The sequence below is a fragment of the Crocodylus siamensis genome, chromosome 4 (assembly GCF_052110815.1).
Source record: "Crocodylus siamensis isolate JL-2025a chromosome 4, ASM5211081v1, whole genome shotgun sequence".
Taxonomy (NCBI): domain Eukaryota; kingdom Metazoa; phylum Chordata; order Crocodylia; family Crocodylidae; genus Crocodylus; species Crocodylus siamensis.
In genome coordinates this window covers 219,536,974-219,552,233 of record NC_143398.1, presented here as the reverse complement: position 1 = coordinate 219,552,233, position 15,260 = coordinate 219,536,974, and the positions used below count along the sequence as shown (strand labels likewise).

At 39.7% G+C, this 15,260-nt stretch overlaps 1 protein-coding gene across 31 annotated transcripts in view; it reads right to left on the bottom strand.

Annotated features, from left to right (window-relative positions):
- Window positions 1–15,260, bottom strand: part of NEB (nebulin) — a 207,472-nt gene that overhangs the window by 99,953 nt on the left and 92,259 nt on the right. For all 31 annotated transcript variants that reach the window (XM_090045755.1, XM_090045724.1, XM_090045725.1 and 28 more), the window contains exons 58-67: window positions 13,298–13,609; window positions 12,176–12,379; window positions 10,426–10,530; window positions 10,219–10,326; window positions 8,260–8,571; window positions 6,861–7,064; window positions 5,956–6,060; window positions 3,316–3,423; window positions 2,466–2,777; window positions 72–275 (exon numbers count right to left, since the gene is read on the bottom strand). In XM_090045755.1, the coding sequence (XP_089901881.1) occupies window positions 72–275; window positions 2,466–2,777; window positions 3,316–3,423; window positions 5,956–6,060; window positions 6,861–7,064; window positions 8,260–8,571; window positions 10,219–10,326; window positions 10,426–10,530; window positions 12,176–12,379; window positions 13,298–13,609 (1,974 nt within the window). The remainder of the gene's footprint in view (window positions 1–71; window positions 276–2,465; window positions 2,778–3,315; window positions 3,424–5,955; window positions 6,061–6,860; window positions 7,065–8,259; window positions 8,572–10,218; window positions 10,327–10,425; window positions 10,531–12,175; window positions 12,380–13,297; window positions 13,610–15,260) is intronic.

Here is a 15,260-nt window from a genome sequence, read left to right as displayed (position 1 = left end):
GTGTTCCTAATTTTCTATTTCTGTTGGTTAGTAGAGTGGTACTGATATGCTACTTTTATATGAAGACTCACCTTATTCATTGTTTCTGCGTTCTGCTTGGCCAAGACCTGTTCTAGAGAATCAGTCACACTAGTAAATTTGAACTGATCTGGAGGCTGACGGTATATTTTATCACTCAAGATCTCTCCAGCCTTCTTGGCTTTTTCAACATCCAGAGAACCAATTGGGACCCAACCAATTCCTCTGAGCCACTGGAGATCTGATTTGTAATAATTCTGTTAATAAATACATAAGGAATTCATCAGTTGACATCTTAAAACTAAGAACCCAGTAAATAATAGCAGAATTTTACCACTACTGAACAGTTACAAAGCTGTGAGTAAAACATACGATACATGACAAGAGCAACAAAAAATATTGCTGTTCTGCAGAAAATACAGACTGGGCCTGAGAGTGAAATACTGACCTACTAAAAACAAAGGAAAAATTACCATTGACTTCACCAGAACCGAGATTTCACCCACCATATGCATCGGTGAAAAGAAATACCTTGTAAAAGAGCCATGTTTGAAACTCATCTCAAGTCTTTCAGTCCTAAATTAAACTCAGAGATTCAGCCAATGCTGTCCTGTTATAGTAGTAAATCCATTTGTTTTATCAAACACAACTCTTTTTCACACAGCTCTGCTCTGCTTTTGTCTCTTTTTTCTCTCATTACATTCTCTGCACTCTATCCTTAGCTACATATGAGAATGCTTCCTTTATCTCCAGACTTTGTGCTTTCTTTCCTTCCACAACCTGCCATTTACTACGTTTTGTACTTATTCTTTTGAGCCAGGTTTTCTCCAGTTAAAACATTATTATGATATTACTTACTCTATTTCTCAACTTTAGCTTTAGTGACAGTACTGGAAGAGCTTGACGATTAGCAATTTTGCTTTGCTGAAGGTATGTATTATCTTTATTCCTGGTATTTGATATACATCGGTTCAAGTTTACCAGTCGCTAGTTTCACTTCTAATTTCTCGTTCATATAAAAACCAAATCATAAAAGCACACCTTAGATGAAAACCCTGCATTTCATCTGAATTCACATCAAAACCATGAGTAATTAAAGCGGCAGATTCTATTCCACCTATTGGACATCTAAGTTGACTTAGGAACCTAAAGCTAGAAATGTCACTAAATGAAGCAGATCAGATGTGTAGTGATGTACTGTGGCACAGCTGATCCACTTCCTTGGGCAATACATGTCACCCCTTGACCCTGTGACCCCTGTTGATGGTGTGGGACAACAGGCCTTGTGTTCTCCTGAGCCTTGAGTGGCTCTGTCCTATAAACCCCCCAAATTCCCAAGCAGGGCTGGACCTCTCAAGCCACCTGCCTGGCTTTTCCTGCTTACCCAGACCCATCCCTGGGAACTCTGGGGATGCGCCTAAGTAAGCAGGGAATGTGGAGCTTTCTCCTCAAGGAATGTGGGGTTTTCCACACTTGAGTCCCCACAAATTCTGGGGGAGGTCTGGGTAAGCAGGTTCCAGTGTTTCCAGTGTACAGGACAATGGGGATTCCACAGGTCCCATGTCTCCACACAAGAACACATGTAGGCTTTCCCCACTATGGAGATCCCAAGGTATGTCTCCATAAGTGGGGAACCCCAACTTTCCTGTTTATAGAGAGGTGCTCCAATATTCCCCAGAGTGGCTCTCTGTAACAGGGAAAAGCCAGGCAGGTGTTCTGGAGGACCCCCAAGCCCACCACAGAGCAAACAAACATCTGTAGAAATAAAGCAACAACATTTATCATTATGTCTTATTGTGCCACTGGTGTGGCAAGACAAAGGGTAGGGACATCTATTTGCTCATCACTTTTGCTGTCATAAATTTTTTTATAGGGGCACAAATGCAATGTCAAGCAACATCTGTTTCTACCCTCTGTGTGGTTCTATTCCATCTCTGAAAATGCCTGAATGCATCTACCATCACATGACCCTTAATGCTGAATCACAAAAAGACAGCAAGAAGGAGAAGAATGTATATTAACTTATATATTGTTTATTAATAGTGTTTCAAGGACTCCGGGTGGAACAGACTTGCACTTAGGGACCTAAGTCCACTTGTATGTCTAATTGGTAGAACGTAATCTGACCCTAAGAATTAAATACAGTTTCAATACTAAATCATAAATCAGGTCAGATCTGATTAAATTTCAACAAGCAGTCAAGTCTTTAAATGGTTATGATCTGAGATTCATTTTGATGCAAAATCTGAAAAGCAAGTGAGATTCACCATGCTTGAGATTTTACTGGGAAATTTTCCTCCACAGCTATGCCTTTTGTCATCTAAGTACACTATCAAGTGCATTCCTCTCCTTGAATGGAAATAGAAAAGGTACTCATATCACTTCATACATTTATCTCAAGATAAAATAAGGCTTGCTGAATATATTTATATGCATAAGGTACTCACATCACTCTGTAGATCATAAGCTTTCTTAGCTTGGATGACATCATTCTGATCTGGCAGACAGGTCCATTCATGTAAAGGATGTCTATAATCAACATCGCTGACCAGCTCCTGACCTTTCTTGGCCACAACAACTGACAGCATGTCCACTGGGGTGCTATACTTGGTCTTCCACGTCTCAAAGTCTTTCTTGTACTCCCTGTCACTCTGGATCTTGGCTACATGCATTGACCACATCATCTTGGGATCATCCTCTATGTTGCGGGCTCCAATGTGGTGACCAACCTGCTTCCGATACCCTTCTTTGTATTTGTACTAAAAATCAAAACAGTATACTCCTTTAACAAAAAAACACTGTAATTATTAATTTAAAATAGCTCTGACAATAAACTCTTCAAGATTATTTATGATCTATAATTCTCAGGATGCTTCTGAGGTACTTTACTGAAGTTATGGCATGAGCTTACACACTTAACATCCTTTCTATGGATTAGATCTGTGAATGAAGTAAGTAACAAGCAGGCTAAGATGGAATGAATTTAAAAATTTAGCTTTTTGCAATAATTGTGATATGTCTATACTATATTCAAGAGGTAGAGAATTAGTTAATGAAACATGATTCTTTGGTTAAAATTGTGCAGTTTGACAGATCTTTATTTTGTGCCTATGAATCTAAATCAGTCTACTTATATGTCCCTATTTTTATTCTTAACTTTCAACTTTCATTTACAGCAATTTTATTAGATAAATCTTCATCAGTTAATCAATAGGCATTTTGGAGAACCTGAATAATAATTTACAGAATATGAAGATTCAGAGTCAGCCTACAAAGAAACAAAAAGTAATTTCTTACATCACTAGCAATCTCTCTGGATGCTTTGGCTGCCTTGATGGGGATAGCATCACTTCGCAAATCATAACCTTCCTTCTTTGCCTCTTCCATGGCAAGTTTATACAGACTCTGGAAATAGACATAAACACAGTTAAAACGCAGTAGGTTCCTTATATTGTATTCTGTGCAAAGCTATTTGATCAGAATAAGAGAGAATAATTATGTGCTGACTTACTCAGATGTAACTTGGTTTAATTTTCTTAGGTAAAGTGTTAGCAGATTAGCTGTTATTATAATAAGACAATTGAAGATCTGGGCCAATGAGGGTGCCATTTGTCTATTTCAATGGTTCTCAACTTTTTTGGCCTGGAGGCACCACTTACTCGACACATCTCCGTAATTTTTGAGTGATGCCCAATTTAAAAAACTAAGTTGTATATTACAGTGCTTACCTCTTTGCAAGGGGTCAGGCAGGGGCTGGGTAGGCAATGAGCCCAGGCAGAGACAAGCCTGAGCCTGCACTTATTTGTTTATCTTCTTACATCTCCCTAAACCCTAATTAACAGATTCATAGATGTTAGGGTTGGAAGGGACCTCAGTAGGTCATCAAGTCCTGGGCAGGAAAGAGCACTGGGGCCAAATGATCCCAGATAGGTGTTTGTCCAGTCTCCTCTAGAAGACTCCCAGGGTAGAGGAGAGCACCACTTCCTCTGGAAGCTTATTCCAGATTCTGGCAACCACTTCTTGTAAACAAGTTCTTTCTAATATCCATCCTAAATCTGCTCTCCATCAATTTGTGGCCATTGTTCCTAGTTACTCCAGGGGATGCCCTAGTAAATAGAGCATCTCCTATTCCCTGCTGGCCTCCCCTGATGAATTTATAGGCAACAACAAGATCACCTCTCAGTCTTCTCTTGCAAAAGCTGAAGAGATCTAGGTCCCTCAGTCTCTCCTCCTAGGGCCTTGAGTCTCTCCCTGCCTGCAGGCCTCTGACCATATGAGTGGCCCTCCTCTGAACCCTCTCAAGATTCTCCGCATCCCTCTTGAAGTGCAGTGCCCAAAACTGGATGCACTACTCCAACTGCAGCCTGACCAGTGCCACAGAGGGGAAGCATCACCTCCCTGGACCTGTTCGTCATGCATCTGCTAATGCACGATAAAGTGCGGTTAGCCTTGTTGATCACTTCATCACATTGACGACTCGTGTTCATCTTGGAGTCATAGTGGACTCCAAGATCCCTTTCTGCTGCTGTGCTGCTGAGAAGGTCATCCCCCAGCCTGTAAGTGTGTTGGTGGTTCTTTTTTGCCCAGGTGCAGCACTTTGCACTTGGCTTTGTTGAACTACATCCTATTTCATTCTATTTCATTCTGCCCATTTTTCCAAGTTCTCCAAATCCATTTGGATCCATTCCCTACGCTCTGCTTTATTAACTTTGCCCCATAATTTGGTATCATCTGTGAACTTGGACAGGGTGCTCTCCACACCCTCATACAAGTCAATGAAGACACTGAATAGCACTGATCCAAGGACTGAACTTTGTGGGACTCCACTGCTCACATCTTTCCAGGTTGATATCGACCCATCCACCATTCTAATTGAGAATCACTGATCTGTCTCTTTCTTTGGCAAACATAAAGTTCAATAGACATTTTAAAAACACACTTTTAGTGACCACTCCTCCACTGTACATTAATGAAAACTTAGTCCAACACGACCTCTCATTGAGGTTTCAATATTTGTCCTCATTGACCACATCCCCAGATGCAGAGATGTGTGCTTGCAGTGGCACAAAAAGTAAAGGCAGAAATATGTGCTGCTACTTCTGGCACACCTGCATGTGTGCTGCGGTGTGAGACAAAATTCCCAACTTTGGACAAACTGCCCATTCCTCACTTCTCCCAGCTGCCAGTGTGCTGGAGGAGCCAGGACGGACCTAGAGGAGGGGAGATACTCTGGTCGGCAGTCAAAGTGTCTTCCTAGAGGACCCAACCTCCAGTTGCTCCAGCACACACTCTTGGAGCATGCACCATGCCACACTTTTACTTCCATTCTTTTTTATACCAGAAGTTCCCAGTATCAAATTTTGACATTGAGCTACAAATTTGCAGCAAAGGACACAGTTGCACATGAATCATGTGCTGTTTGCGGTGCCTCAAACTGCATGCTCATCTGGACACACCCACTTATGCTGTATAGTAGGCCCTAGTTTTTAGGAGTCAAGTTAGAAACAATTTTTTTGATATTTTCAAATGTGAGAGCTAATTTAAAATCTTTTCAGAATTAATTACCTGCAACAAGATGGGAAATCAACAGTTCCCTGGGAAACACTCAGTATTTCATAGGATCAGGTCTTAATAAAGATTCCTGCTGCAGATGTTTAACTCATGACAGTGAATACTTACTGGTAAGATCAGTCCCACTGATGTTAATGGGACCATTCTTTGAACACTGTTTACCTACATGACTCAAGGTCCCACAATCAGGCTCAAGGGTGACTGTCTAGATAGAACATTTTTATGTCAATCATTTGGGGTAAATTTAGGTGACAAATTAAAACACTACTATATATATTCCAAGCTGATACGTGTGGAGCAACTGTGACACAACAGTATTACATTTAGATATTTAAAACATTCTGATGATAGAAACTGATTGGTCACCTGACTGTAGTTGAGCTTGTTCTGTCTTGCCAATGTAATCTCTGGCGTGTCAGGCATAATGTGGATTTGAATCTTATCTTTATCCCAGGCCTCAGTATATAAACGCTGCAAGTGACAGAAAGCATATTAAACCCACAGGAATAAAGAACATGGTGCTGTACATTTGAACAGTTCATAAACCACAAAGAAATTTTTTTAATTACTTCAAATTCTGACCAACATAGTCTTAATTATTCTAGAAAAAGGAGTTTCTACATCCTCTTCTTTGTACTATTTCCTACTGTTTCCTTCTAGGTTAAGATTCTGGAAGGGCTTACATTTGAAAAAAGGATGCCCGGTTTGCAGGTTTTCCACTGCAGGCTATTCCTATACACAAAAGTCTATATATTATATGCAAAGGGTCAGATTCAAAGAGGAAGACTCCTGATTACTTCACTGGGGTTTAGATCAGGCCCTCAGGTCAATACAAGTTCATGTTTTCCAATATTATATTTTAAGGTGTAGAATTATTTTAATGTATGGAATTTTATATTATATTCCAGTTATTTTATTAATTCAGAGAATCACAGAGAAGAAGAGCTGGAACTGACCTTGAGAGGTCGTTAATCCAGCCCCCTGCCTGGATTTATATCAAACCATTATATACAAATCCATTGTCTAACCTCTTAGCAAATCTACACAGTCAACCCTGACACAACGTAAGACATAGCATCCTAACCTGCCACTGGTAAAGCATAAAGCATATGCTACAGCTCATTGATTATATTGCTCATTGATACATAATAATCAAAGAGCACTAATACATATTTTGGTAAAAAACAAATTAATTGCTGATTAGGCAAGAATGGAATTGTTGCCATTAATGGTTTGTAGTACTGATACCTTGCCCAAAACTTAGGACTCACCTTATTCATTGTTTCTGCATTCTGCTTGGCCAAGACCTGTTCTAGAGAATCAGTCACGCTGGTAAATTTGAATTGGTCTGGAGGCTGACGGTATAATTTATCACTCAAGATCTCTCCAGCCTTCTTGGCTTTTTCAACATCCAGGGAACCAATGGGGACCCAACCAATGCCTCTCAACCACTGCAGATCTGATTTATAGGTGTTCTGTTACAAATACAAATGATATGGTTTAGCTAGTGCTCCAAATTAAACATCTCACAACATCTTGTACAACCGGTGCTCCAGCTCTGTAGGCAGAGAACTCCCTTGCCTTGTTTTTGCTGCTGCCCTCAGCCGTCCAACCATGACACAGATTCAAATTATCCTGCCCCCCACCTTCTTTGTATATCCCCCATTCTCAAAACCATGAGGCAAAAAGCTTGAGAGAAAATATGGGGTTTCCACAATTCTTGAAAGCTGACAGACTTGAATTGATAATAATGTGAATTCCATACTGTCTCCTTGAGCTGTGAGTTCAGGTACTGAAGTGGGAGAATGGAAGCCTATGCATAGCTTTCAGAAGAACAAAGAAACAAATCCATCATTTCACTAACACCACTATTTACACAGTTTACTAGGCTACCACCTCAGATGGACAAAGGAGTCAATCACAGGTGGATCTAGAATTCTGAAAAGGGGAGTGCAGATGATGTGGCATGTCACACAACACATTATGAAACAACACATATTTTTATCCAATGAAAGGCAAATAAGATTCGATACTAATATGCTAAGGGACTAGCACTATATATTTTATTTAAGATCAAAACAAAAACAGATATAACTATTAAAATGTTCACTAATTTGCTATATGATATATAAAGTTTAGAAAAACACTACAAACCAGGCAAAAACAGTAAAAATAATAAAATATTGTATTAATAGTCCTGTAGTTATTATAGCTAATTGTATTTTCTTAATCAGATTCATAAAACAAAATCTAGACTTCTTGAGCCTCCTGACAATGCTTCCAGTACTTCACTGTCACTAACTTACACACCTGAGTTAATATTACTACACCCAAGTTAAAGTTTTTAGTTAGAGTTTGGCTGGACCAGCAATCAAACAGGGTTGCAACTGCACCACTGCACCCTCCCTGGATCCACCCCTAGAGCCAATGAATCTCTATAATTTGTAGCACCACTGACAATAGCCCACTATTTCCCTGATGCCCTTATGTTGTACAGGTAAAATAACTGTGTAGTACGTCTTTGTGATAGATGTGTGCATTTTCCTTTCAAAGCCTCAATGTAGCTCGTCTTATTACAATACAGAACTACATATTAACAATGGCTTCAAATCCTTGAAAGACAAAAAAAAGAGAGGGATTACCCCTTAAGCTCTTTCAAACAGCACTCACATCACTCTGTAGATCGTAGGCCATTTTAGCATGGATCACATCGTTCTGGTCTGGCAGGCATGTCCACTGGTGCAGAGGATGTCTATAATCAACATCGCTGACCAGCTCCTGACCTTTCTTGGCCACAACAACTGACAGCATGTCCACTGGGGTGCTATACTTGGTCTTCCACTTCTCAAAGTCTTTCTTGTACTCCCTGTCACTCTGGATCTTGGCTACATGCATTGACCACATCATCTTGGGGTCATCCTCTATGTTGCGGGCTCCAATGTGGTGACCAACCTGCTTCCGATACCCTTCTTTGTATTTGTACTAAAATAAAAATCAAAACAGTATACTCCTTTAACAAAAAATCCACTGTATTTATTAATTTAAAATAGCTCTGACAATAAACTCTCCAAGATTATTTATGATCTATAACTCTCAGGATGTTTCTAAGGTACTTTATTGAAGTAATGGCATGAGCTTACACATTTAACGTCCTTTCTATGGATTAAGCCTCTCAATAGAACTTCTGATAACCTTTTTTGCTTCTATACTGTATAACAAATATATAAATAAAATCAACAAGTTTCAGCTTTAGCTCCTTTATCCAATAAGAAACTTTCCTCAAGTACCCAATTACAGTACTTAGAAACTTTCATTGCAAAGCAAGAACATCAAGGTCTTTATGTGAACACAGATCCAGTTCAGGACATTTCATTTTTGATTGTTAATATATTTGTATGACTCTATTAGATCTTGTCTCCAACCTTCCAGAAAGTGTACTGACCTTCAAATTACTGCCTTCTCTGGGGTAAAAGATGGTCTTCCATTTCTCCCTCATATTATTTTTATGCAATAAAATTTGAAGGGTCTAGAACTCATCTCAATGCACAACAGAAAATTTATAAGATCAAGAAAATGTACACAGGCAAAAGAAATTCATTTCATACCAAACTTTATCCATCAGCAACAGTCTCCACAGGATTAGGATGTTCTTAAAAACATACTACCACTTCACTGGCAATTGTACAGAAACAACACAAAAAGTATAACTGATAGGTTGGGACCTGCCAAATTAGAAGTGGAATGGGACTGCAGACCACCTACTGTAACTTTGCAGGTTCCCCGGCATACCCTCTTCTTCCCCCCACCAATTGGTGGAGGGGCCCCGCTGCTCACTCCTCATCAGCAGGGAGGCAAAAACCGTGGTTTTAAATATAGTGCCATTTTTGTCGCCTGGCCAGTAGTGTGTGAGGGAACCTTTAATTACAAGATTAAAGGAGAAGCTGTACGGCCCACTTCTACCTTGAATTCAGTAGGTTCCTACTGATAGGGCTAATAAAAACAATTCTGTCTGGAGGGATCAACAGAAAAAAAATTATACACTCAAACTAAACTTGTTATCTAGGAATGCATATATAGCTTCTCTTTTCCTCTGGTTATTGTCAGGAAAATCTGGCAGCCCTTGGAATGAGTAATACTCCCTATGACTAAGGAGAAGTCATCAGATATTGCCTCATCCTTTAGTCCAGACCAAGGGGCTGACAAAACTATATACATACCTATTTTCAAATAACAGTCTTAATTAAAAGTAAACGCTACTGGGTAAATTACTAACTGACAGGTAACGAGAAGTTACACAATAACAGAATGATTAATGAAATTAAAAGTATTGAGAAAAAATTGACAGTAAGGTCTACTAAAATTAAAACTCTGTGAAAAGGACAGATGGGTCTCATGGTTCTCAGATTATCCAATAAAAACTCTCCAAAATGTACAACCAAATTTGGTAAGCTCCATACACAGATAACTGATTGAAAGAACTAAAGAAAATGCAGGAGATAAATTATTCTGTGTGCATTGGTACTCATGATTTGAATGATGCTTTGCTTGATCTATTTGTATTAATGAGTTAGGCATTAATTATGCACTGTCAAGTTGAGGTCTTTAGAAGTATAAAAAGCATTTACTTACATCACTAGCAATATCTCTAGAAGCTCTTGCTGCCTTGATGGGTATGGCATCTACCCTGAGATCATAACCTTTCTTCTTGTCCTCATCCATGGCAAGCCTGTACAGTTTCTAAAAATATCACAAATATTCATTAAATATTTCAAGGAAGGCATTTTTACACCTAAATTGAATATCCACTGGCTTTTAATCTTCAAGCCACCCATTTACCTGACTATAATTCAGTTTGTTCTGCTGGGCCAGTAAGATCTCTGGGGTGTCTGGCATGATATGAATGTTGGTCTTATCTTTATTCCAAGCCTCTATGTATGCACGCTGAAAAGCAAAAAGTAAGTGAGATAAGATGGTAGAAATCAGAGAGATCTCTGTAGTTAGCACAATGAAAGATAATTCTAACTGAATAAGCACAGATAAGATCAACAATATTTAATATTTCATGCAGCCAAGAGTAACAATCCCTAACCTAAAATGAGAGCTGAGTTGCTCATCCTCACTGTCCTGGTGAACCACAGCCACTGGATTCTTCTAGTTGGCAAATGAAAGGCTCCCTCTCATAGTTCAGTGGAATCTTTTAAGTTAAATGCAGTGAAAGCTAGATTCTTAACCTACCTGCCAAAATGAGGGTCTGTAAACAAGCTGTAATCTTGCATATCAAATACCCCCAAATAAGATTCAAACATTATTTTTAAAAGACATGCTATAGAAAAAACATTTTTCCAGAGTTCTAGCCTAGAGCTGGTCTTTCAAGGACAGGCTGCAATGCACAATTGCTATCCCAGAGAGAAGCTGACAGCCAACAGGAGGGATGGATTTTGGGGGTAACCTTCTTAGAGCTGTTCTCATATGGCCAGCAGTTTTTGGGTGCTCAGTCAAAAAATGTATGCCAATATGAGAGTGGCTGTAGAAAGGTTAACACTGTACTCTGTCCCTCCTGCTTGCTTTCCCACAGAAAACCTGGTAGTCATGCTGCAGTACATTGTCTCCATGCTTCTGTCCCAGTAAAGAAAAATCAGCTTCTTGTTTTAAGACAAGCACCCTAATTTCTGAGGGTTGATTTTTGGGGAAAAGGTGAATGTGATACTTGAGTAAAGATAGTATAACTGCAGTAAACAACTGTACAAGACGTGGAGATGTTCCAGCTGGTTGCTGAAGCTTTCAGATAAAGGATGCCATTTCTCCACTGACCTGCACAGGATTGCAGCTGTGTTCCAGCTGCCTGGAGAAGTGGAATTATCTGAAGTAAAAGCCACAGCACCCAAGTGGCTCATCCTTAATTCAGAAACTCTCTGCAAGCAAATTAGGCTGAGAACGATTCACATATATAAAAAATCCAATTTGTACCGTACTATGACATACTGGCCCTAGTAAATTCTGTGTTACTTTTGCCACTGATTTCAAATGGGCAAAGATTTCACTACCAGGATTAAACCTGGCATTATCTGGATTAAGATGAAATAAATAAAACAAGGATGATGAGCCACAAAAAGAAAATTGCCCATAATTTTTGCAAGGATAGTTTAACTTTGCTTCTTTGTAGTAATGTGAAAAGTCACAGAGGATTTATATATTTTTATTAGTTATCTGTTGAACACTCTCCTGTGCAATGTTAATGACCACACATACAAATGCAACACCTTTTGAAAATGAAACACAGGGCTTAATTCTTCCTAACTAAAAACTGTTTAATAACAACATCAATATAATTATGAACTTTGTAGCCAATTACTTGTTCATGGATGTTTTGCTTTAAGCACAAACAATAGTTGCATTTATTGTAAAACTGTAATTTAAATCAGAGAAAGAAAACCTCCAGATGCACAACAATAATTTTCAGATACAAAGCAAACAAATAAAAAACTTCAGGTGAAAAATGTTACTCTAAATATGCTATTTGCTTTAAAATAAGGAGATGTTAACATTCAGGCTGCTTATGGAATATATAGTTTAATAGAAAACTCACTTGGTTTATAATATTAGAATTGTGCTTTGCCAGGACCATTGGCATAGAATCAAGAAGGCTAGTAAACTTAAGAGTGTCTGGGTGTTGCCGGTACTTATGGTCACTCAAGATGAGGGATGCCCTCTTATTCTTCTCGTCTTCCAGCGAGCCACTAGGGGACCACCCAATCCCTCTCAGCCACTCTAGGTCTGACCTATATGCAAGCTGGAAAAGATACAGGGAGATTAGTACATTCAGCATCAATGAAGGATTTTCATGTACATCAGAGAACAGACAGAGGTCATCCCTTACAGCTCTCCAATGGGGTTAGTTCAGCACTGACAGACTCTACAAAACTAAAGATGGACTCTGTCTATACCAATTACTCTAGAAAGATCTACCACTTTTCCTTGCTATTTCTGTCTTAGCTTCCTCAGGGAGGAGGTTCACCAGCAAATGGTACAGATAATTATAACACTTAGGTCCAAACCCCATTTCATCACCAAAGGGCCTACACTGGCAAAAGTGATCCTACTCTGCCTGAGTCCATGAAAAACTCCTAATATAAAAAATGGCTGGTTGAATACAAAAAAAGGTAGATCCTCCTCCTCCTAACTCCTTTTTGTGACTTTTGATCTTCAGGCTAAGATGAAGGAATGTTACAGATGTTCACTGGCTAATGGTTTACAGAGACTTGACCAAGGGGGAATAGGATAGATAAAATGTGTTTTACAGGTGAAACTGGACCATAATATCACAATCTCACTTCTTCTGTTCCCCTCAATATTCAGGCAAGTCACTTATATAATCAACGTAGCACTAGCAACCATACAACTAAGATTACCTCACTCACAATCAAGAAGCATTCAATCAAGATGCTTAACCCCTAGGTAGTACAAAAAGATACCAGAATTTTGTCATAAACTGTGAATTACTAAATGTGAAATAGATAGCCAGTTTTCAGGTTCACTTCTACTGGCACTGTTTCCAAAAATACTCATCAAGCCACTGTATAGGAGCAAAAATCCTCACAGAACAACTATTCAAACACATATCCTTTATTTTATCCCACCCACTGAACCAAAACTACAGTACAGACAGCACTCTGAGATTCACAAAGTCAGAAGAAAAAGATCAACTTACCTCACTCTGAAGGCCATAGGCCTTTTTAGCATGGATCACATCATTCTGGTCTGGCAGGCATGTCCACTGGTGCAGAGGATGTCTATAATCAATATCGCTGACCAGTTCCTGACCTTTCTTGGCCACAACAACTGACAGCATGTCCACTGGGGTGCTATACTTGGTCTTCCACTTCTCAAAGTCTTTCTTGTACTCCCTGTCACTCTGGATCTTGGCTACATGCATTGACCACATCATCTTGGGATCATCCTCTATGTTGCGGGCTCCAATGTGATGTCCCAGTTGCTTGCGATACCCTTCCTTGTATCTGTACTGTAGGAGAAAAAAATTAAATTAAATTTATCTGTATTCATTGTTAAGAAAACATCCTAAAAATATGTTACACCAGTTACACTAGTTTCTCAGAAGACTTCAGTGCTAGCTAAGAATTAAAAGCCTTACACCAAAGAAAGTTCCATTCTGCAAATTTGGGTTCTGACTGCTAGGACATTGGGATGACACTCTGCACTAGAATCTGTCTCTCCCACTTCCCATCACGTATCCAACAGCCAAACTATTGGCTATTCTGTGTTGGAGAACACTATACTTCTCTCTCTTTTTCATTGTTATGTCTATTGTTTTATTTTTCAAATGTCTAGGGCTCTTCCCAATGTATAAAAAGACATTTTTGAAATCTTTGAAAAGCTTCAAGGAAGGGAAAACTCATTTCTCATCATAATACCTTGGACTAACAGTCTCCATAAAGTTCTGATGGTCTTACACAAAGACTGTCATTGGCAATTTGACACTGCAAGGCAGAAAATTATAAATGATTGGGGCAGTTAGACAATTCTAGCTGAAAGAATCATTGGAAAGTGCTGCTGAACTAGTATCAAACTTAGTTAACTGCTGATATTGCATAGGCCTTCAACACAGACCTTGGCTTGGCTCTTCCTGCAATTTTTGATAGACATAGAAAGCTGACAGTCTGAGAGGCAAGAGCTTTCCATATGACTAGAGATAAGTCACCACAAGTTGTACTTGTGCCTCCTCCTCTTGTCCAGACTAAGCCTGTTAAGGCCTTTGCAAGAAGTCTAGTCATTTGCAGGACCAAGCTCATTTGTTTTCAAGACCAGTTTCAATTAAATCAAGCAGAGAGCAGATGGTCTGATTAGGACTGATGGGGCCTAAACCACAACAAAAACTTAATTCAGCTAGAGCTCCTGAGCAACAATTACTACAACATAATGAATGGCAGTTTGAATTAATGGGGGAGAAAGAGGACTTTTTTTTCCATATACCTCAACACATCAAGGACAACAGAAATCTGGCATTGCCCGTGAAATCTAGGCAATGCCTGCAAAATCCACAAAAGCCACAGAAACCCCCCCCAAACTTATGGAAAAGAAAATGCTGGTTCCTCAGAGGGAGCCAACAGTCCTCAGTGTGCTGTAGAAGCCCAGTGGAAGGGGAGGGGGGTGCTACCCACTCAAAGGGCTGCAGGCAAGATGGCTGCCACCCCCACAATGGATCACTGATTGTCTACAAGGGCTGCCTATCATGTGCCCCTGACCCTACCCACCAATTAGCAGTGGGGGGTGTGGCAGCACGATGGACAGCTGCTGCAATTGATCAGCAGTGGGGGGCAGGACTAATGCATTCTGCCCATGAAATTGCTCTCTGGGCCCACGTTCTGCCTGTGAAATTTGGAGACAGCCCCTGAGAATTAAGTAGGTCCCTTCCTTTAGGACCCATCAAATGGACTATGCCACTTGCACCAGCTTCTATTCTTGAAAGCTCTGTTCCTTGATAATAATAAAGGATATAGTATTGGAAATTCAAGAAGAACCTACTCTGACTCAGCAGAAAGATCAGAACCACCCAGGGGACCATATGACTATGTGAGGAGCTTCTTAGTTACCTCAGCATCAACAGAAAAATATTCAGTGACTGAAAGGGAGGGTGAGTAGGATATACACCAAAG